This window comes from Lepisma saccharinum, chromosome 2, assembly GCF_977018435.1.
Source record: "Lepisma saccharinum chromosome 2, izLepSacc3.1, whole genome shotgun sequence".
NCBI lineage: Eukaryota > Metazoa > Arthropoda > Insecta > Zygentoma > Lepismatidae > Lepisma > Lepisma saccharinum.
The window spans coordinates 52,544,195-52,566,553 of NC_139230.1; the positions used below are offsets into that span (position 1 = coordinate 52,544,195).

Below are 22,359 nucleotides of genomic sequence, written 5' to 3' on the forward strand. Positions count from 1 at the left end.
AACATCTACACCGGTACCATGTTTGCAAGCACGACTATGTAGGGTGGGCCATCGGCTGGTTTCTTTTTAAAAGTGCGATAAAATAAACACCGTGCAAGAGTACACCTTCCGATTAGTTATGGAATATAATATAATTCAAATGGCTGCCGCGGCTTGCTTGGCAGTAGCCCATCCTGGCAACCCAATTTTGCAGGACATTATCGATGGTTTGTGGCTCTATTGTACAAATAGCATGATCAATATTGTGCTTAAGTGCCTAAATCGTTTCTGGATTGTCAGCATAACATCGATCTTTAACGGCACCTCACAAAAATAAGTCCAACGGCATCAAATCGCAACTTCCTGGAGGCTAGACATCACCAAAATGGCTGATTACGCGCTCATTGAACTGAGTGCGCAAAAGAGCAATTGTTGGACGGCTTGTGTGGCACGTAGCACCATCCTGCTGGAACCAATGCTCGCCCACGTCTAAGTCGGCAATTGCTGGAAAAAAGAAATCGGTTATCATGCCTCTGTAGCGCTCCCCGTTGACCGTAACGTTGTTGCCATCGTCATCGTCGAAGAAAAATGGGCCAATAATGGCGCCACTCCACAAAACCACACCAAACAGTCATCACGCGGAGGATGCAGTGGCCTTCCTATGACGACGTGTGGGTTTTCCGAGCCCCAAATACGGCAGTTTTGCTTGTTGACATAGCCGCCCAGATGGAAAAGATGATTTTTTGAGCAAAATCGACGTCACGTTCGGGCTGCTCTAAAGCCCGCACAGAGAAGTGATAACGCAGCGGTGGTCATTTTGTTTCAATTCCTGAGTAAGTTGCACCTTGTAAGCGAATAATCCAAGATCTTTATCCAGAGTTCTCCTGAGGCTGGTGCGGCTAATGTTCAGTTGCTGAGATCTGTGGCGAGTTGAGGTTCTCGGGTTTCGGCACACACTTTCGGCACCAGCAGCAATATTCTGGACTGGCGCACTGGACGAACACGAGGATAACTTGTGTTATCACTTAGCATGCCACTCTCACGAACTTCCTTCACAAACTTCCGTACAGCAGGCACGAAGAGTTGAAATCTATATTTGTTGTAAATGTATTGTGTAATTTAAATATATTCAAGTTCAAGTAATTCAGATATTTAGCTGAAGTTGTAGAAGAAGAGTTAATATATAATTTTGTATGTAAATAATATTATTATTTTTTTAATTTTACAGGTGGTCAGAACCTATTACGCTCCATGAATGTGATGTCAATCAGAGATCTATTGCTACTGGTAACTTCCTTTTCATTACTGTCACTTTATCTCACCTACCAACTGGGATTTCCTTCTCCAAGATTTCGAGCTGCCACAGATCCTACAAGACAAGGCCACATCAGCTCCTTCAGAACTCCTCAATTTTATCATCTCCTCAGAAGGGTAAGGAACCTAATACGTAATGCTTTGTTTTTGTTTAAAAAAATATATGATAGTCTTATTTTTATTCATTTATTCGCAATCTTAATAATAGCCAAAATTTCTAGATATGTAGGTCTAGTTGTTCTATCTGCTGCTGATATTACCCAGAACACCTATTTCGAGGAAGTAGAATTTAGAAGTTTACCTTCATGTTAAAATTTTGCAGCTCATTCGGGTGCCCTGGTATACACTGACTTTTCGTGAATGCGTTATACACAGTCCCCGACACTCTGTTCCATATTCGTACTATTTGTCCAGAAACGAAATGCTCGGTTGATGTTGGTGTTGAGAGCAGAAATTCAAATATGAAAAATTTATGATCAAACTGTGTTAACTGAACATGTCATTCCTACTATAAGTTCTTCGACATTCATTACATAGCTATTGCCATTTCTGGAAGTTGTGTCTAACTAATAGGTTTGAATTGCTTGTTTGAATTGTTGTTATAAGTCCACTTTATGCACAGATAGGCTAACCGGGACTGGACCTACAGTTTAAAGTGGGATCCGAATCACTGTGCGGGCCTCCCCGTTGGCGCAGTGGTAGCGTCGTCGCCTTGTAATCAAGGGGTCCCGGGTTCGATACCCGGTGGAGGCACATAGTGGTTCGGATCCCACTTTGAACTGTAGGTCCAGTCCCGATTAGCCATACTGTGCATAACGGGGTCTTAAAACACAAACTAAATCAATCAATCCTCAACTAGCTCCAAGGTCCAAGCAAACACCCCCACCTAACTACAGACACTTCAAGTGCTGCTCCAGGGTGTCAGAATTATGGAAATAGTAATGGAATGTTATTAAAAATTGCCGCATTGTTGGGAAAATAATAAGGCTTAATATTAAAATAGATTTTGTTACTAATGGTAATACACGACATATGAGAAAAACTAACTATATATTTCCAAAGCTTTCTTCTCTGATTCTCTTTTTAGTCATAAATATATTCCTGGTAACTTCAGTACTTTCTGTACACACTAATACGTAATAAGTAAATTATAAATCATCATACTGTGGTCGTGTATTTAACGCTGAGAAGCCAGGTCTTCATGTTTTTAAATCTCTTAAATTTAATAAAAAGGCTTGGTTACAGACCATCTCCCCTCCCCCTGTTATACTTTCAGGTCCCACATCCACCTCTGTCCGACTCTGTATGCCAGTATAACAAAAATGTCGCTTTATTTCATACTTCAGATTTCACTACACTATAGAATTTGAGAGAAAAAATAATACATCCATACGAAAAGGGACGTTCAAAGCTTTCTGCAGGATCATAAAGAAAATTCAAAGACTGCGTGTGGTAGAAAGTAAGTCAAAGTGATTGATAGGAATCTAAACTTTTCTTGATCGAGAGAATTGTTAAAACTTTAGAATTCGGATAGAAGTGTTTTATTTTTCAGCCGCGAGGCGGCTAATGCAAGGTACACTGAGTTGTAGCAGATAGTGCATTTTTGTTGTTTAAAAAATCGTATTGATGTCGAGTTTTTTCTTTCCAAAGGTCTTTTTCTACTGTTACAGCGGCCGATCCTAATGCTGGCAAGGGAAGTGGGGGGGGAAGCGACCAATCCAGCACGATAAGAAATGCAGCAGCCAGTAGAACGAGGTCCACGTAGTACTTCTTCCCGCCGCGTCCTGTCTCTCGGCGCCATTGTCCCTTGCCAGAGTGGAAAAGACCTATATTAGTTGGAATATCATATTACTTTTTGAAGACCGAGGATACGAACAAATACACTTGTAATGAGAAACAGAATTATCAATCTTTTGGTATTAATAAGTGGGGTTAGCAAACACAACCCGCCCGCCCTTTCGTGCGGGTATTGACACCTCAAGGATAATAGAAACCTTTATGCATATATCACATATATGTTCACTAACCCCATGTTCGCCCCACACCACTGGTTTGTATGACCTTAAAGTTTGGAGCGAGAGAGAGAGAAATTACGATCTTGGTAAAAAATTGGTTTAAATTCACTTTATGCCCAAGTAAGGTAATTGGGCCACAGTCTAAAGTGAAATCCTAAACACTAAAACGTGTTCCGGTTTCCAATCCCGGAAAATGTATGAATGCTTCAGTTTCTTTCTCTCGTATCTACTATATTTCGTTACTTCGACCATTCTCATTGTCACAATTAACCTTCACAAGCAAAAAAAGACGCAGAATTAAAGGAAATAAGCAAGAACAAATACAAAAGATCAAACTAGGAGAAACTGATGAGCACAAAATCTAAGTTATATATTAAGTCAGAGGTCTTATTTAACGCACAAACTACAAACTGCTACGTAGAAACATTAGCAGTCTGTACTGCCAAACAGTGAGGCGCTAGATTAATAATTTCGATAGACGTTACTTATTCTAGGTAGTTCGGTATGGGTTTAGTATGGTGCAACCTCTATGAATAAATTAGACTTTAAATGGACTTCAAATAACTCGAGCAGGAAAATAAGCGGTTTTTTTTTCATTTGGCAAATTTCTGCTCTATTTGACAAGCTTTTTTTGTTAATACTCGAATTTCTTGCCTGTTTTTTCTTCAGTTTGTGTTATTATTTTTTTTCTTCCTACTTATAATTGTTTAATTATTTCTATAACACGAAAGTTCACGGTTAGAAAAATAAGTTGTACTACCATTCAATTTAGTGTCTGCAATAACGTTGTATATACATCAGAATTGTACCCGTCTATCTAGTTTCAAACTTTTATTTAGGACAATAATCTTGAATTTCTGAGAAAATGTATAAGCATGTAGGTGCCGAGGGAGGGGAGATCCCCTTATAACTTACTCTCTATTATATTTAAATCTCCAAATACAATGGCACTCTGTTTCCTTCACGTGCAAAGGCCACCCTAATGTATAAAAGAGTAAGGAAGGTTTGCAACAGTAGTTTAAAGCTGGCGCCTAATTTGCTCGTCAGCATGACCAGTACATCTGCACATGGATTTAAGAACACCTACTTTATCTCCACCCTGCTGTTGCTTGTAGATGAGAGGCGACGCACATAGCATGACAATGAAGCAAAGAAGACAGTTAATTAGAGGAATTAAGTCCTTGGATTTTCGAGGATTACGTTCGCGTAGACGCGAGTTCCCAACTTAACCAGAAACATTCTTGTTTAGACCGAACCAAAGTGAATAGGAAAGGAGCATCTTCTTCTATGTAGCAAAACTAGTTATTGCAGACGAAAAATTATATTCCTCCAAAATTGTGTTTGTACACACTGAGAAAATAGTGTGTTTCATTACGCAATCACGTTTTTGAGAATCGACAACAAAATCATAGTGTCTGGGGATGTGGATCGTGACAAACTGCAAATGTTCTAAATTGAGACGACGACGTGGGACAAGTAATTTGAATACTGATACTATTTTGTAACTCTCCCGTTGTATTTTCTGTATTTTAGTTACTTTACAATGTTGTTGTTGGTCTCTAGGTCAATAGAAACAATGAATATACATGATAAAATAGCACATTAGTTCAACAAACACTTTGATTTTGAATTTGAATTACTGATTTGACAATCAGTGGTAGAGTTATGTGACCTATATTTCATGTTACGTATGCATTTAGATATATATGATTAGCATTAGTCCGTCCAGTACATGTACACATATTTCCACAATCAATTTGTGAGACCTTTCGATATACATCCATAAAAAGATAAATATAAGTACAGTACAAGAGTGTAAATTAACGTTTAGGACGGATAGTGCAAGCAATTATGATGAAAGTTCATTCAACGTGTAGAGAAGCATAACCGTACATAATCGGATCATTATCTAAAAAAAAAAAAATATAGAGACAAGATTACGTATCCAAATATTTGATAAAACAAAATGTTAAGCATCATTTTATATTTCTGTATTATATTTGTTTAACACCATGAAAAAGTTGTTCTTGATTAGTTTATATATCAAGAATGTTACCATATTTTTTTTTAGTTTTCTTGCTATTAAAATACTCTACAATAATTCTATCAGTTCCTCTTTAAAACTGTGTTACGGCCGTTGATGATGATGAATGTACTCAAAATTTTGCTGAGTATATAGTAATGTTGTAGGGATGAAGTTTCTTTGTATAAGTTATAATGCAATATAATGTTTAAGCTTAAAAAGAGTTCTATGCAGAAGACAAAACTAAACATGAAATCAGGGCTTTCTTCCAGATATACACTCTCACTTTTCATTTCTACATGGATAACATAAGTGTGTGGATTGAATTAACATTTTCCCACGATTCTTGTCTTTCCAAAAGAAACATTTCGGAAATGTCATTTTTTTATAGATGATCTTGATGTAAGACGTTAACTTGGAGACCAGAATATTGCTCACTTCAGCGCTTTGGAAAGCAATCGATTCTGACGCTTCTCTTCTTGACAAGTCCAGACCCTTAGATATGCTGATCTCATCGGTGTCCTCGGAACATATGTCAGATAATGTAAAAAGAAACCACAAACTGCATCATTCCTGCAAATCTTTCTTTTTGGTGTCATCTTTCCGCTTTCACTGGGCACCGCATTTGAGTATTCAATCAATATATTCTTAAAGAAGCTATGTAAGCTTTACAACATTTTTGTTATTGTCTGCTTTGTTCAAAAATCCATGGATTAATTTAGATATGTTCCTGGACATACCCACAAAATTGTAAGATTCAGTCCAGAAATTCCGCAACTTCAAGGGAATAACTCACCAAGTTCGAGTTCACCGTTATACACAAGTGTTCAATCGTTTGTAACATAAAGAGTTTCATATTATAATTGTATCACTCTCAGTTATACGAACAGAAATGCCGTTATTTCAGAAGTATAGTTTACTCTAGTTTTTGCTGTTTTGATTTTCATTTTGTTATATATTTGTGTGTCAACATGCAATCCGACGAGGACAATTCAAGGCATGCACAATGATGAGTAATTCTTCTCTGTATGGATTCTTAAAGTGTACATTGCTGTATTCAGGCATAAACAGGAAATTAATATATTTTCAAAGAAATTAATGTGTATTTATCAATTCTCTTCTTAGGAATAGATAAATGAGCAATAAATAATATTATTATATAATTATAAATATTATGTAATTAATCACATTGAAACATTAAAAAATAATTATCTTAAAATAAATATATAAAATAAATGAAACTCATAATATTTACCGCCTCACCACAGAGGACGAAAGTTAATGTTTGGAAGTTGTGGAATTGGTGTTACGAGTAAAACAGCAAATCTAATATTTTCGAACAAATTGGCATCTTTCCGTTGCTATATGGTACTGGGTTAATTTATATCCGCACACAAATAACTTTCAATAACCTTTACTGTATATTCTGCGTTATTTAATTTTTCACTAATTGTTACTGTACTAGCCATTATTTTTAAGAAACAATATTTAAATTAAAATAATAGTTGTTGTATTATCATGTATGAATTACCAAGAACAATTCACCAACTCCGGTTCTTTTGAATGAATTTCATGTGACAACGAAATGAAAAGCTTTGCAATGCTGTAAATTTATATACTTATTGCATTTAATTATTAATAGGTTACTCTTTTCTGGACAAATGCTTAAAATAGTATCGAGTTTCTTATTCATATGTTATGTACGTACATGTTATCATTTGTTTGATAGTCAATTGTGATGTAACTAGTTCTAAAATTTAATTGAAATTGTTAACTATTATTTATGAGGGGATAGATTCATCACTAGCAGAGATTAAAATTAATATATATTGCCATGGATAATTGGCATCTCTTCCCCTTAATTTGCACCCAGCATTGAAATTTGCGGTAAGATGCATGTCTTTGCCTCGGAAAAATAATTTATTCACGTACCAATTAAGAATGCCATTAAACAATTCATTCATTTCCGAGGACTTATCGGGTATGACTAAACTACGAGCAAGTGTAAGGAAACGAACTAAAGTTTAGTAGAAATAATAAAAGTAAGATAAGAGATAAGACTTGGTTAGTTTTTCTTAACTTTTTACGTACCTGTATTTGAAGCACAAAATAAGATGCAACAAGTACAAGGAAATTATACGCAGTGGTGAAAAAATAAGGTATGGACACAAGTAGATTATAACTAAATGTGAAGAATTTCATTACTGTACTTCAAATTGTCTTCGAGTTATGAAACTACTAACTTTCTGCCAAGGGCGGCACCAGGGGAGTGCGAAGGGGTGCTTGCGCACCCCCGTTGGACCTTTTCAAAACCTTTTTCAGCCGATAATACTGATAAATCTTCAGAGGAAAAAGGTTTGGAATAACCAAAGAAAGTTTCTGGCAACCAAACATCTGTTTAAATAGGCGACAAACACATGATTATTCACCAGGACTAAAGGCTCTTTAGTAATTGTGCACATGTGCTTTTAGTTGCCAAAGAATTTGTTCAAAATTGCTAACTGTAGTAAAAGCTATTTTTTTTTGTTTGTTTACAATTACCAACTAGATTAACCAAACGTGTTTTGTTAATTCAACCAAATCTTTTTTTGTAGTGTAATTTAAGTTATGACTTGCGAAAACTATATCGTCACATATCGTACAATATTAAGTATTGAAGAGATACCACTATTATTTTATGCAACAGATGCAAGCCATTGATGCTAATCTGGAAGGGAATCCATACTTACTCCTTTTGTACATGTGGTCAAAGCAAGCAAGCAAAAAATAATCAAGTCATTGGCATATTTTCATAGAGGCCCACTGAAGGATGATTGGTATATGATGTAGTGGCTAAAACATACATGCATGTTTAATTTTTCCATTATTTTCCGGTGGAGGCACATAGTGGTTCGGATCCCACTTTAAACTGTAGATTCAGTCCCGATTAGCCTTAACTGTGCAAAAAAGTGGACTTAAAACACCAACTCACTCACTTCTTTATTTTCAACATCGTACCTCCTAAAATTCACCCCCTCAGCGCCCCTACATGGTTAATCCTGGCACCGCCGCTGCTTTCTGCACATTTACAATACAAAAGGGAGAGTAGTGTTCAATTAACAGAATTTGAAATAATGAGAATAATTTTGCTGAGGAAAAATTATTATTGCAAAAATCTAAAATACTATGTACTAAAACCAGTGTTTCAGAATAGTTACAACTGAAGTTATCTCCCTTTAACATCGTGCAGTGGGGTGTAAGGGGTGACTCTTTCTGAGGGACACCCAAATCTCTACAACGTGTGTACGCCTGTGATACCCAGGATATTACAAAAGTCTATGTTTTGCATATCTGATGTTTTAAAATTAAAAAAAAAACAATACATAATGATCGATTGATTTGTGTTTTACTTTATGCACAGTAAGGCTAATCGGGACTGGACCTACAGTTTAAAGTGGAATACGACCCACTATGTGCCTCCACCGGGTATCGAACCCGGGACTAATACATAAGTAGGGGAGAAGTGCCGAATATCGTACCCATTTTGTTTTTCGTACGTGGCAGAACGAAAATAGGCCAAAATGAAAAAGTAACGAGGGCAAAACAAACTATGGAATGTTTACCAAGACGTCTGATGGTTCGAATGTTTTTCAATACATTATACACATGTACAGTCACGGACACTGCCGGCTTGTAACGATTGCATTGAAGTCAATGTATTCATTACAAGCCGGCAGTGTCCATGACTGTACATAATGTTGTAAGCAAAACTCGACGATTTTGCGAGTGGAAAAAAAGTGTGCGTAATATCGGACTCCGGTGCGATATTAAGAACACATTCTGTAACAGCACAATTTTCCAAGACTTTATTGCCGAAAGTAAGGACAAGAAGTAGTAATGAAGTATTTCATTAAACAAACGTAATAGTAACTGTTAAGGTCCTTCACATGACAATACAAGTGTGTTACAAATTACAAATGAAACATGGAAATTGCAGAATACAAGTGTGTCATACTTCACTAATTAACTTTCTACATTGTATCCAAGAGTTGGTTTTTGCCCTGTTTGCACTGTTCACTTTGTCTTTTAAAGTGGATTTGGGAACAGAATACAACTTGGAAGCATGCTTTAGGTCCATCTCTTTAGATCTCACAGCGATGATTGCGTTCCTCATGTTCTCCTCGGACCACTGTTTCCTTTTCTTTCTATCCATCTGAAAGAAAAATGGAGAAGTTCGTGAGGTTATGTAAATTATGTAATTTCCTTAGATCAAATCATTACACTAATTTGGCACTTACTAATTTCGAACAGAAAAGTCGAGATAATACTAGTGTAGAAATGTATAAAACTTAGACAACGGGGGGCCTCCCCGATGGCGAAGTGGTAGCGTCGTTGCCTTGTAATCAAGGGGTCCCGGGTTCGATGCCCGGTGGAGACACTTAGTGGTTCGGATCCCCTTTAAAACTGTCCTGATTAGCCTTACTGTGCATAAAGTGGACTTAAAACACTAAATCAATCAATCAATCAGACAATGAGGTATAACCCTGCAACCAACTTGTTTACGTTGTCCTTAGCAATCACTCCAATGGGACCTATGCTATTCGTAATATCGCACCCGTGCGGTATTTGGAACACATGCAGGGTGAGATATTCAGCACAACTGGGAAAGCCAATATGGCGCCTACTTCTATCACAACAACCAGTGGCGTCTCGTCCCTTGGGGCTTCCGGGGCTTAGCCCCTAAAGAAAAACGGACGTATTCACGTAATTATTAATCACCATAACGCATAACTATCACACAGCCTTTTAAAAGGCGATTTTTACCCACGTAAATTCATCGTCTGTTGCAATTACAGCGCCTTGAATTACGTAGTGTGGAAAACGACCCAAGAAACTGGTTCCCCGAGACGATGACAAGTAGATGGCAGTGCGATCGACCCAGGTGCTAATTTTGTTATGAAAGTAATGCGGCTTAGTTAGTTTTTGGAATATATTGTGTAGATTTGTTTCTCTAGAAAGGCGGTAAGTGAATTGATGGAAACAGTTATATTTGTGGAGTGATTTGCAGTCACGAAATGGCATTAATTTGGAAAGAAAAGTAAAATAAAATTAATAAATAAATAGCATGCGTAACACAAGAAGAAACATCGCAATGTGATTCCGGACGTCAGGTCTTGGACTGTGTATTAGAGTATTAGAGTTTATTTTTCTTTGTTATTAGAATATAAATAGTATCCTGAGAGATATTTCATACCGAGGCGACAAACCACAAATGTCGCTTGAAAGCCAGCATTCGGAAATCAATGCAGCCTTTCGAACCGTAGGGACACAAGCTCTGACTGCACCGTTTCCTCAAGGAGATTTTACACCAAAGCGACACGCGACAAACGATACGAGGATTTCACACCAAAGCGACACGGGTCCTTCGGTCCAAGGCAACTTTCACACCGAAGCGACACATGTTGCTTGGAAAGGAGCCAATCAGGAGCAACATTTCACATCGTAGCGGCATGACGGGAAGCATAGGCCAGCGTTCGGTTGGTGAAATCCTCAAGCGATAAGTGTCGCGTGCCGCTTGTTGCTTTGGTGCGCAATCTCACTAAAGCAAGACACTCATTGCATCGCGTATGCGCGTACAACAAACCACGGCAACATGTTGCAAGCTATTGAGGAAATGGCCCAGTTTGAGCGACGCACAAGCGACAAAGCGACACGTGTGACTTATCGTGTCGGCTAGATCTGTTGTTGTAATGTGCGGTTTATCGTGTCGCCTATCTGTTGTTCGCAAGCAACGCTGCTAATAGACTGAAGGCACCATGTCGCTTGTCACTTAGTTGGGAACTCCCCCTGTAGCGCGTCGCTTCGGTCTCAGCACCCTTCCTTTAAGGAGCTTTCCGACCGAAGTAACAAGTAGCACGCGAATACGCCATATGAACGTGTCGTTTGCTGTTTGGACCCTCATGTGCAATGAATGCTATTTTACAGTCTGGAAGTGTGTGTCACTAGTGTGACAGTGTGAAAATCCCGTGTCGCTTGTCCCATTGGTTTGAAAGTTGCCTTACAATCATGTCGATGGCACTAAGAAAGTTTTGTGGGGATCCCCTTGTCGTTTTATGCAATCATTATTATCATTATCGCCGCGATTAGTTTAAAGCGGAAGAAAAGAGACAGTAAATATCAAAAAAACAAATGCTTCAGTGTGTATATCTTTATTTTGAAATTTATTTATTATTTTGAATGATGATAATAATAATAATAACGAACCTAATTCATACACAAAAATTTAGTTGCCAAGAGCATTCCACGCATATTTTTTCTCCCGTATTATTAACGAAAGTATGACGATAACAGGACGTGGTCGACTGTATAGAATGTTCGTTAATATCTTCGCGACCACTGTACCAAATATCATAGCAATTATCACATTCATAGAAATGCTTCATGTAAAAGAATCAGATGTTGCAGCGAAAACTCCATTTACTTCCATTATAAGCAGTCGAACACCAAGCACCGGGGTCAACACCAGCGCCTCTAGCGGATCATTTTCGAGTGGAACCATCCAGAGAGCGCAGAAGCATGCCGTTTTCCACACTACGTTATTCTAGGCGCTGTAGTTGCAATGGATACGACAGCGCTCCTAGCGACATTGATGTCAATTATCGTTTTCCGGGGCTCGTCGCAAAGGAAGGCGTGGCCTACACTCACCTACGCTACAGTGAAGGTCACATGCTAGCAGAGAGGGGAGGGGAGAGTGCAATGGATTTGAGTGCTGATTCGGGGCTACTTCCGTTGCGTCGAGTTCGATCTCGCGTGTTGTTCTGTAGTGTTTTGGTGGCTTTCATTCTCTGTTTGAGTGAGTTTGGCAGGGTTGATGTTCGAACACAAGTTGATGAAGGACATAGGCTGTCAATTACAAGACACAATGAATTTGTCCGGAAAAATAGGCATATATTAAATAGAAGTATCGATTGCTTAAAATTCTGTGGTCGACATGAACTTGCTCTACGAGGACATAATGAAGAGAACAATCTTTAAACAGAGGCATCTTCCCAGATTTATTATCCCTTGATAGAAGAGGTAACTTCGTGTTCTTTATTGTAGCGAAGAGTTGAAAAACATAAACTCTATCAGTAGATTGCATTCATTTTTTATTTAAAATTATTTAGAGGGTACCTTTTCAAAAACAGTAAAAATGACAAACATAGTTTTAATAACTCCAGTGGCAACAGCTGAATCTGAACGATGTTTCAGCACATAGAAGCGTATTAAAACCTGCTTAAGAAATGCAATGGGACAAGACAGACCAAATGCCTTGGCACTTGCTTACAATAGAGATAGAATAAATTTCAAACATAGAGGGCTTCAACGAAAAAGTAATAACAAAATTTGCTGAGCAGAAGAACAGGAGTCAACGTTCGTAGAAAGGTATGTTTCACAACAATACCTGTTTCTTTTGTAATCATGTGAATTGTCATTATATTTTAAATTCTTTAAAAAAATAAGTCCAGTTTTGTAGTTTAGAAGATAAATACCCGTTTTTTTGTAATTCATGTAATTTGTCATTACATTTTAAATTCTTTCAAAAAAGTAAGTCCAGTTTTGTAGTCTATAAGAAAAAATACCTATTTTTTGTAATTCATGTGAATTGTCATTATATTTTAAATTCTTTAAAAAAATAAACCCCGGCCAAATTTGAGGCCACGAGACGCCACTGACAACAACGGAATCCACTTCACAATATACACTTTACACTACAACTACATAATGTACACATACCATTTATGAACTAATTATATAACTATATGATACCTTTGACTACAGAATATGCCGTTCACGACAACCTTGCAAAATATTTTGGGCTTCACCGAAATTTAAACCTCCCGTGCTTTTCTTCCACCTGCAGTACGACGAAACTCTCTCTGCTGGAGTACCTACCTCAGTCGAGCACTTCCCGGTCGAGATACGACGGGGTACGGAATTAGGAAGGGGTGTGATAATCGGCACTTCTCCCCTATTGTATCTTAAATACATCAGTATGTGACCTCATCAAAGTTTTATTTATTTATTTAGAATCTAGAAATACTTACCGAAATTTATTTTTACTTAATTTGTACTTCTACTTCTTCCGTAAAGCGTAAGTACGACAACAAAGTTTCACAGCAAACTTCAGATGTATATCTCTATTTTCGAATGCAAGGCTTTCTCTTTCCCTCTTTTTGCAAAATATTTTTTAATTCCAGACTAGAGGTCTCCACCAAATGTATAATTCATTGCGACGTCACGTCATCTGAAGTCGTTTGTATGTAGCAAATGAAGACTAATGCCTTGCTTTCTCTTCTTTTTACTTCCCTTGGGAAACACACAGTAGAACCTTGGTACAAATCTGAGATTGCATAGAGTTGCTCCACACATTCCAAAAATAGCCTCTTTGAGAAGGCGCACCCAGAACTTTGTTCAGGAAAGGGGGAGAGGAGAGTGAGAGAAATTTGATATGTGGGGAGGGATGTGAGGAGTGTCCATTTCTGAAGGCATTCAAGTGTATTTCACGTATTGCACCCTGGACGGCATTGTTGCGGACCAACGAGGCTCAGGCGGCTATCCTCTGTCCCGGATATCTCTGGAGCAAGGCCGCGCATAGCGGAAGAGAAGAGGGGGGGGGGAATCGAGGGGGCAGAGCGAATCAGTACATGATGCTGCGAAGGCTGGTAACTGCAGTCGCTCCCACCTTTCACGCAATCCTATTCCCTCTCAAGTGTTCATTGGTGGAGCCGTCTTGCGTCACTGCTTGCGCAGATACTTGTTTTCGTTCGCTTGCTCCAGATATAACCGAGACTATAATCCATCCGTCATTACAATTCTCTGTGGGACTTGTGTCCTCGCCATGTATGTTTGTGCGATTGTCTTTTCATCATTTTCATCCTCTTATCAGCCGTCTGCCGACCTCCGTGGCGGAGTGGTTATCACAGCGTGCTACGACGCCAGGGGTCCCGGGTTCGAATCCCGAGTAAGACATGGATGTTTGTGTTTGTGACATGTGTTTGTCCTGATAATCTAAATGAAAGGGTAAAAAAATGAGTTAAATTGATGTGATGTTGAGGTGCCGCTTAGGAATTTTCCTGTTAATAATAAAAAGAGTGGTAAGCACATCGCTCTACGACGCGAAGGGTCTCGGGTTCGAATCCCTGCCTGGGCATGGGTATTCTTTGTGAGTGTACCTTCATCAATTTCATCATATCATTACTCATCCTCATCGTTGCGATTAGTCAAAAGTAGAAGAAAAGCGACACTAAATAACAAAAATCAAAATGAAAAATAATCTTATCATCCATTATTCACCATCATCGTCGCGATGAGCCAAGAGTGTCAAAAGTGACGTGAAATAAACAAATAAATAAATTAATTGATGTGTAGTCATATTTATTATGAATTTCATTTTTGAACTTTTGAAGCTTACATTGATTATAATTACTAACAGACCCTTTTTTATTAAACTAGTTGCAAGCTGTGTGTGTACATTTGGGGAGAAAATTATATATTTGCATTCGTATGTGGTTGAACAAACATTTCTGAGTAACTTGAGTAATCTTATACCCGGTTACATCAATGCGCTTTAGTTTAGTTTTCGTCAACCACATTGAAAAGCTACAAAATTGTTATATTTATAATCAGTGTAGGCGATTGAGTTAAAAATCTGATGGGGGGTGGGGGGGTGCAAGGTGCTAAACCTGGGGGAGTGAGGGCAAGAACAGCTTAACTTTCCCTTGGTAGATAAGGTTCTAGTATAGTGCGGGGACAAAAGTGGCAAAAAGTGGGGGGCAACTGCCCACCCCCCTAATTGCAGCCACTTTTTATAACTTTCTAGAATTAACAATTAAAATGACAGCGATACAAAGTCGCCTTAATCCCTTGTAGTACCTCTTTTATACCATACTTTATGGCTGCTTTGCTTCCTCATATCCTATGCAAGTGATTCTTTCTACCATCGTTCTCCAGCTCTCGATGTGATCATTCTGCTTTTCGACGGGTGTCCCTCGGCTCTTTTTCACGTTAGGACGTTTCGAATAATTGAAGTTCATTCTCTGCACCGAAGAAAAACAGAATGCGATGATTCTGCTCCTTCTACATGGGAAGAGAAACACCAAATAGTCATGGCGCAGAATGACTCCACTACTGTGAAAAATCGAGCAAGAAACGCATTAGCGTCTCCATGGAAACTGGGATGGGTGACAGGTAAAAGTATTAGATGACCATTGTCTACGGAGACAAGTTGAGTGAACTTCTCGCAAAGAACGAATGAACAGGGTAAATGTCTTTATTTGAAGCTTCCGACGCGAAACAATGTTTTTGATTCAGTCCTTCAGATGTGAACCTAGGATTCATGTCTCTTCTATATACCATTAAAAATACACACACCCTGAGCACCTGCTCTTTGAACTATTTGCGAGATCTTTACAAACAGAGATGTTCCTTTATGTTTACCAGATGTGATAGCACGAAAAGAAAACATTAATGAGTTTAAGTCGGCCACAATACCTTCAGATATTCGTTCTTGGGGGATAGAACAAAGTTCTGATTTTGTTTTCTCTTCCATTTATCTATGGTAAAGGTAAAACTCTAACATATATGTATTCGGGGCATAGGCGTAGTTAGGTAGGGGCTAGTGGGAGCTAAGCCTCCCCCCCCAGAGCCTGACATTAGCCCCCCCCCAAACGCATGCGGCATATGCACAAAATAATTAAGGAAAGAGAAACTTAGAGAAACAAAAAATTAGAATTTCAGAAGGTAGATTTAGGTTGCGATTTATTCTCTCTAAAAGTTGAAGTCCGTGTGTATTTTATGGACCATATGTATTGACAATATCTCAAAGAAAATAATGACTTCCTACAATTGAGTTTTTCTTAACATAAAAAACAGCCATCATTGTAGACATAATCTTGCAATCAAGGTGGCTCTGGTTCGAAACCGTGGAGGCAAATTGCACAGTGATTTGATCCCATTTTAAAGTGCAGGCCCAGTCCCGATTAGCTTATGCGTGCACAAAGAGGACTTAAAAAATAACAATAACAATTCAATGTAGAGACTTGAATAGAATAACACTTTTGATGGGGAAGAGGCGTCAAAACAAAAACAAGAAAATTAGTTCTTGTGGATCTGCATTCCGTACGGATCATTTATAATGTGCACCTGAATGTTGTGCGAATGTAAGTCTGTCGCGATCGTGTAGAAGCGACTCAATCGCGCGCAATCACTTTATTAAATGATCATTAGAGTTCATTAGTGGAATCGTTCCTTTGCAAGTCATTTGTGTACGTTGCACCACGTCACGAATATGTATGCAGATGCGCGGGACTTACTTGCATTTTCCATTGTGCGAGGGTGTGTAGTTGAAAGTTCGACTGACGGGTGAATTTTCTGAAAAATCATACTTTTAAATTTTACTCATACTTTTTTCTGAAATTGTCAGAGACATGTCACATGTGAAATTAAGTCTCAAGTGACAAGATGATAATTCCTTTTGATAAAGAGTTTGTTAATAGTAAAAGTCAGGCGTCGAGCGAACAGACTTAGACTATTGAATTTGAGAAATAAAATTAAAGGATGCATATATTCAAAATGATCATATAAAGCCTGCTTTGAATGTCATACTTGGTGTCCTTTTGAAGTCACCTGGTCAGGGTTATTCCCAAGGAAAATGGCCACTATGGTTTTCGTAATGGATAAAAGCATGAATAATGCTAGCCCCCTTTAGCCCCCCCCCACCCCCCAAGTGGACGGAAGAAACTACGCCTATGATTCGGGGATCATTAGGTTTCTCATGCTATTATACCTGTCATTAAAGTGTAAACAATATGCATCAAGCTGGCCCTCGTGGCGGAGTGGTTAGCACATCGCGCTACGAATCCTGGCCTGCATGGATGTTTGTGAGTGTCCATTCATCAATTTCATCATATCATCACTCATCCCCATCTTCGCAAATTAGCCAAAAGTGGCACAAGAAGCGAAGTAAAATAAGGGAAATCAATCAATATGCATTAATTGCAACTTTGTAAATATCATAATCGTCAGATCATTATGTGCAAGTGAAAATAGAATCTGAACCTGATATAATTTACATTGATTCAAGAAGTCAAATGTTTTAAGAGAATCCGATGTGTGTGTGTGTGTGTGTGAGTGTGTCTATATATATATATATATAATGTATGTTCACAGATATACAGTGCGTCCATTTCCTTGCAAAGCCGAGAAAGAGAAATCGGGAGAAGTGTGGCGGGCGGCGACATTTTCGACATTTTCCCGCATATTTTTATGGACATATCTCTAGCATGCAGATATTTATCACAGAATTTCTGTGCAAATTGCCTACACGCGTCTCAACACGAGACTGTTTTCACGTAAGTGTCATACATAAAAATTCTTTGTTCTAACGTGAACTTGACGGATGGCATTTCAATCGCCTCACTTACACACAACACACACACACACACACACTGCAATTACACAAAGTAGCAGCACGGCAAGTAACAAAAAACCACACTCTTTCACACAGTACGAAATTAACACGCTCTTGGTTCAAGGTCTGTTCCTCACTCCATTCGCAGCAATGTCCAGGGCACCTGTAGTCGCGAAGGAAAGAACAACTCAAGCTCGGAGCTTTCAGATTGCAAACAATGCTCACGAAAACCATTGACTTAACTGTTTAGTCTGCAACGTAATCTTGATAGAGTGTTGCACATTCGAAACATCTAAACGATTGCGAAGCAAAACGCTTTCGAGGATAAACTTAAGCGGGACGTTACTGGTCGAAAATGTCGGCATCTCCGCTAGCACCGCCAGCCACACTTCTTCCGATCTCTCGGCCTCGCAAGGAAATGGACCCACGGTATATTATCCACATTCTTCATATTCACTTCATTCTGTACAAAAGAGTTTCACGAAACCACCATTGTGGACGAATTTGCTAAAATTACCAGAAATGTGAAAATGTACACAAAAGTAACCCAAACATTACAACTCAGTAATCTATCTCAATTGAAGTGTTTTATTTTCACCATTTTTGTCAATGTGTACATTAACACATGGAGGATCAATTCTGGTTTATTTCTGTAGTAAAGAGGTAAGCGTTTTACAATATGAAGTAAGAATTTGATGTTGCTTTTCGTTTGTTCTGTTCATTCAACATCCATTGATTTCCCGCCATTGAGCTAGGAATAGGTAGGTATACGTAGACAAGTAAAAAATACAGGAGTCACTCAAATGGGATACGAAACAATTCATCGTACGTATCTACTTGCTGTACCAATTTCCTCTTAAATTCTATAAATTTGCTCCAGCCATCATTACAGCAATATTGATTACTTGCCCCCCCCCCCTTTTCAACCCCTCGCCCAACCTAAACTCTATACTATGATACAAAGTTATTTTAAAAATCTTATATGGTACAAGAGACGCCCTAAAATAACTGAGATTCGTTTCCCTTTCTCAGAAAATGTTTCTAGACAGGGATTTGAAAGTACCAACATTACTTGGAGCGCTCGCAATATATGTAGGTTAAATCGCTTTTTTGTCCGCTATATTGGAACTGACCGATATCGCTCAAATGCAATATAAGATCAGCCATTTGATGTATTTATTTATTAATTTATTTATTAGCGTCTTATTTTAAATGACGGAGTTAAGGCCGTACAAGGCCTTTTCTTACACTCAACTATATACATGAAATTATAAGTTAATAAGATTAAATGCAAAGTACATATACTCGTTTTTCATATATTAACACACAAACACCCACACACAAACAAACAAGTAAGTTATCATGCTGAATACAACATACAGAATACGGAAAAAAAAATCTAAACTAGAAATTCAAATATTTACAAGATATTTTAAGTATGCATACACGCATAGCTGCATGCCTTTTGGTCTGCTTGAAAGGGGAAGTTCTAACAATTACTCTGAAGATAGTCGCGTACACGTCTGCTGAAAGCAGCGACCTAGCTTACCGTTCTAGTGGTTTCTGGCAGTTGATTCCACAGCCTTACAACCGATACGGAGAAAGAGTTGAAGAAGTTTGATTTGTGGACGGGGATAGAAAGAGATGAGGAGATGCGTGATTTGGTGTCGCGATCGTGAAATTCGTGAAGAAATTGGAAGCGTGAAAGGAGACAGGAAGGTGACTTGAGGTTGAGGTTGTAAAGTAAGACCAGAGTGTGCATCGTTCGTCCTTCTTGCATCCGTAGCCAGCCCAACTTGAGATAGTAAGGCGATAGATGGTCCCGATATTTTAAATTAAAAATGTATCGTGCGCAGGCGTTCTGAACACTTTGTAGACGTCTAGCTAATTCACCTGTGACGTCGGAATAAGACACGTCACAATAGTCTACATAAAACGGGGGATTGACATAGGTTGGCTTTGATAGAAATGGGGAGAAGCTTACCCATCCGTCTTATAGAGTACAGGGATGCAAAGGTTTTCCTGCACGCGTAACCCGTGTTACTCGACCATGATAAATTTCCATCTAATGTAATTTCCAGATCTTTAACAGTTTGATTAAATGGAATGAGAGTCGAATCTTCAAGAATGGAAGGTTGAATGTTAAGATCTATGAAACGTTTAAGTTTATCAGAAGCAATCAAAATAGCTTGTGATTTGTTAGGATTAATACACATCCCATTATATTGCGACCAATTAACAATCCGCTCTATATCAGTATTAACCTTAGAAATTCCATCATTTAACGTTACGGGGGTTGTGGAATAATAAAACTGGAGGTCATCGGCATACAGATGGTAACGGCAGTGTTTTAGGATATTTGGAAGGGCATTGATATATAAGGAGAATAATAGAGGACGGAGTACGCCTGCTTGCGGAACGCCACAACTGATCTCAGATAATGCAGAATATTTGCCATCTTAAACCACCCTTTGTTTACGTTCAGTTAAGTATGATTTGACACAGTCGGTTGCCGAGGGGGTGAAGTTAAAAAAAAGTCCTGTACGAATCCAGTATCTCTACGAATTTGAGCAGAAAACCTCTAAACTTAGTGCAGTTATCGTACCCTATTAATAACTTGCTTTCATGTCGACCCTCGCACCTCCTGAAATAGGCACTATACAAGTGTATTAAAATATAGATCATCTTATGCCCATAAACTGTTGAGAGTTTTGTTTCGTAATATACAGTGGTGTAAGGGGCGACCTATTGGTAAGGCAGCCAAAAGTCAACACCACTTCCACCTAGTACACCCTGGACTGCATTTGGCTTATGGCACTATGGCAGTATAATTCTGTGTGTTGTCTTGTGTTTTGTCGCTATATGTGCTTAGTGCCTCTTTACAGCCTCAGCTTTTAACCAAGGTAAGGATATTTTAGTTTTCAGACACGATTTTATTATTGTTATGATAAGGAGCTGGACCCCGCATAGTGTGACGGTTGCAAAATAACCTTAGTGCTGACGCACCCAAACTTTTAATTTCAAATTCAAATTCATAATATACAGAAATGGAGCCTCGACTAATGTAATTAAAATTTGAGACTTTGGCAAAGCAAAAATATTGTTTTGGCAGATCGGCACCTTGACATACCTGGACCGATTTCATTGTAAAAGATACCATTACCAAGCACCAATCCTTCAAGGATGTCTAGCAGCTATAAAAGTTTAAGCTTTAAATTAACAGCAGTTACTGTAGTCAAAATATTTGCGATTTGGCTTCACTTCGCTCCTAAACTACACGTTCTAAAAATTTTATGGGAAAATTGATGCCCGATAAATGCCTTAACTTGTTGGAAGTTTGGTTCCTTATACTCCGAAAATGTATTCCAGAGAGGGTTTTGCAGAAAATATTTAGAACGGTGTATAGCGATTAAGATAATCTGTTTTAGTCCGTTATTTTGAAACAGCTTTTGTGGTTTCTCTCAAATACAATAACGTTCCTGGATTTAAATATATCCATCAGTAGTGGGAACTTCAGCTAACTTTGATGGGCGTTGATAATCGTAATATAACGAATGTAGAGGTCGGTGATTAAGTGCAGCCCATGTACGGATTCCACAATGGGGGTCTCTACAATCGAGTATTTCTTCTTAAAAATATATTGATAGGGGTAAAACAACGTAAAATATGCACAGTACAAACTCATTATTACGAAACATAAACAAATCGTATGTTGCTTCCAAGATCAACGCCAACTTTTGAATTGTTGGGGATAATAAGTTTTTCTGCGAAAGAAATCTTTAGAACAAGTATGTGCATATGTAATATAATCCCTCTCTCACATACAGTTATATTCTAATGGAAATCATTCATTTTTCAAACAAGATTTTAAGATCAAGGAGTACAGTTACGGATAGTTCTGGGTTGTAAGAAACTCATTCACTACCAATGGGATTGTTATAACACAGAAGTGTGCGTAACTGTACACAACAGATATATAAGTTTCTCAAATTTCTTAGGGGCCTCCCCGATGGTGTACTAAAGTCCTCTCCTTGTATAATCAAGGAGTTCCGGGTTCATACCTGGTGGAGGCACATAGTGGTTCAGATTCCACTTCAAACTGTAGGTCCAGTCCCGATTAACCTTTCTGTGCACTAAGTTGACTTAAAACAACAAATAAATAAATCAAAAGCCAAATTTCTTACGCACACGGCATCATGCTAATAATTATTGTAAAAATAATGGGCCTACCAAAGAATAATTTTCTAAAACCGTTGCTGTTATCAATCAAAATCAACGAACATGATTTCTAGATTCTTCTTTAGTAGTGATTTATGGTTGTTGCTTTGTGTTGGATAATTTGATTGATTGATTTGGTGTTTTAAGTCCCCTACAGTTTAAAATGAGATCCGAAGCACTATGTGCCTCTACAGGGTATCGAACCCGGGACCCCTTGATTACAAGGCGACAAAGTTCGTGTTGGATAAGATTGGGCTCATAAATTCATCAATTTAATCTATACATCGTTCATCTTTATCGTATCGACTAGGGTAAAACAGACATAAGAGCGAAGTAAAATATAAAATGTTAAAATATGAAACTGTACTTTCAAATACAAC

General features: G+C 38.3%; 1 protein-coding gene across 2 annotated transcripts in view; it reads left to right on the forward strand.

Annotated features, from left to right (window-relative positions):
- LOC145984032 (cadherin-like and PC-esterase domain-containing protein 1) overlaps nucleotides 1–22,359 on the forward strand; it is a 516,258-nt gene that overhangs the window by 203,171 nt on the left and 290,728 nt on the right. For both annotated transcript variants that reach the window (XM_083117366.1, XM_083117365.1), the window contains one exon: nucleotides 1,208–1,410. In XM_083117366.1, coding sequence (XP_082973492.1) covers nucleotides 1,231–1,410 — 180 coding nt within the window. In that variant the 5' untranslated portion in view covers nucleotides 1,208–1,230. The remainder of the gene's footprint in view (nucleotides 1–1,207; nucleotides 1,411–22,359) is intronic.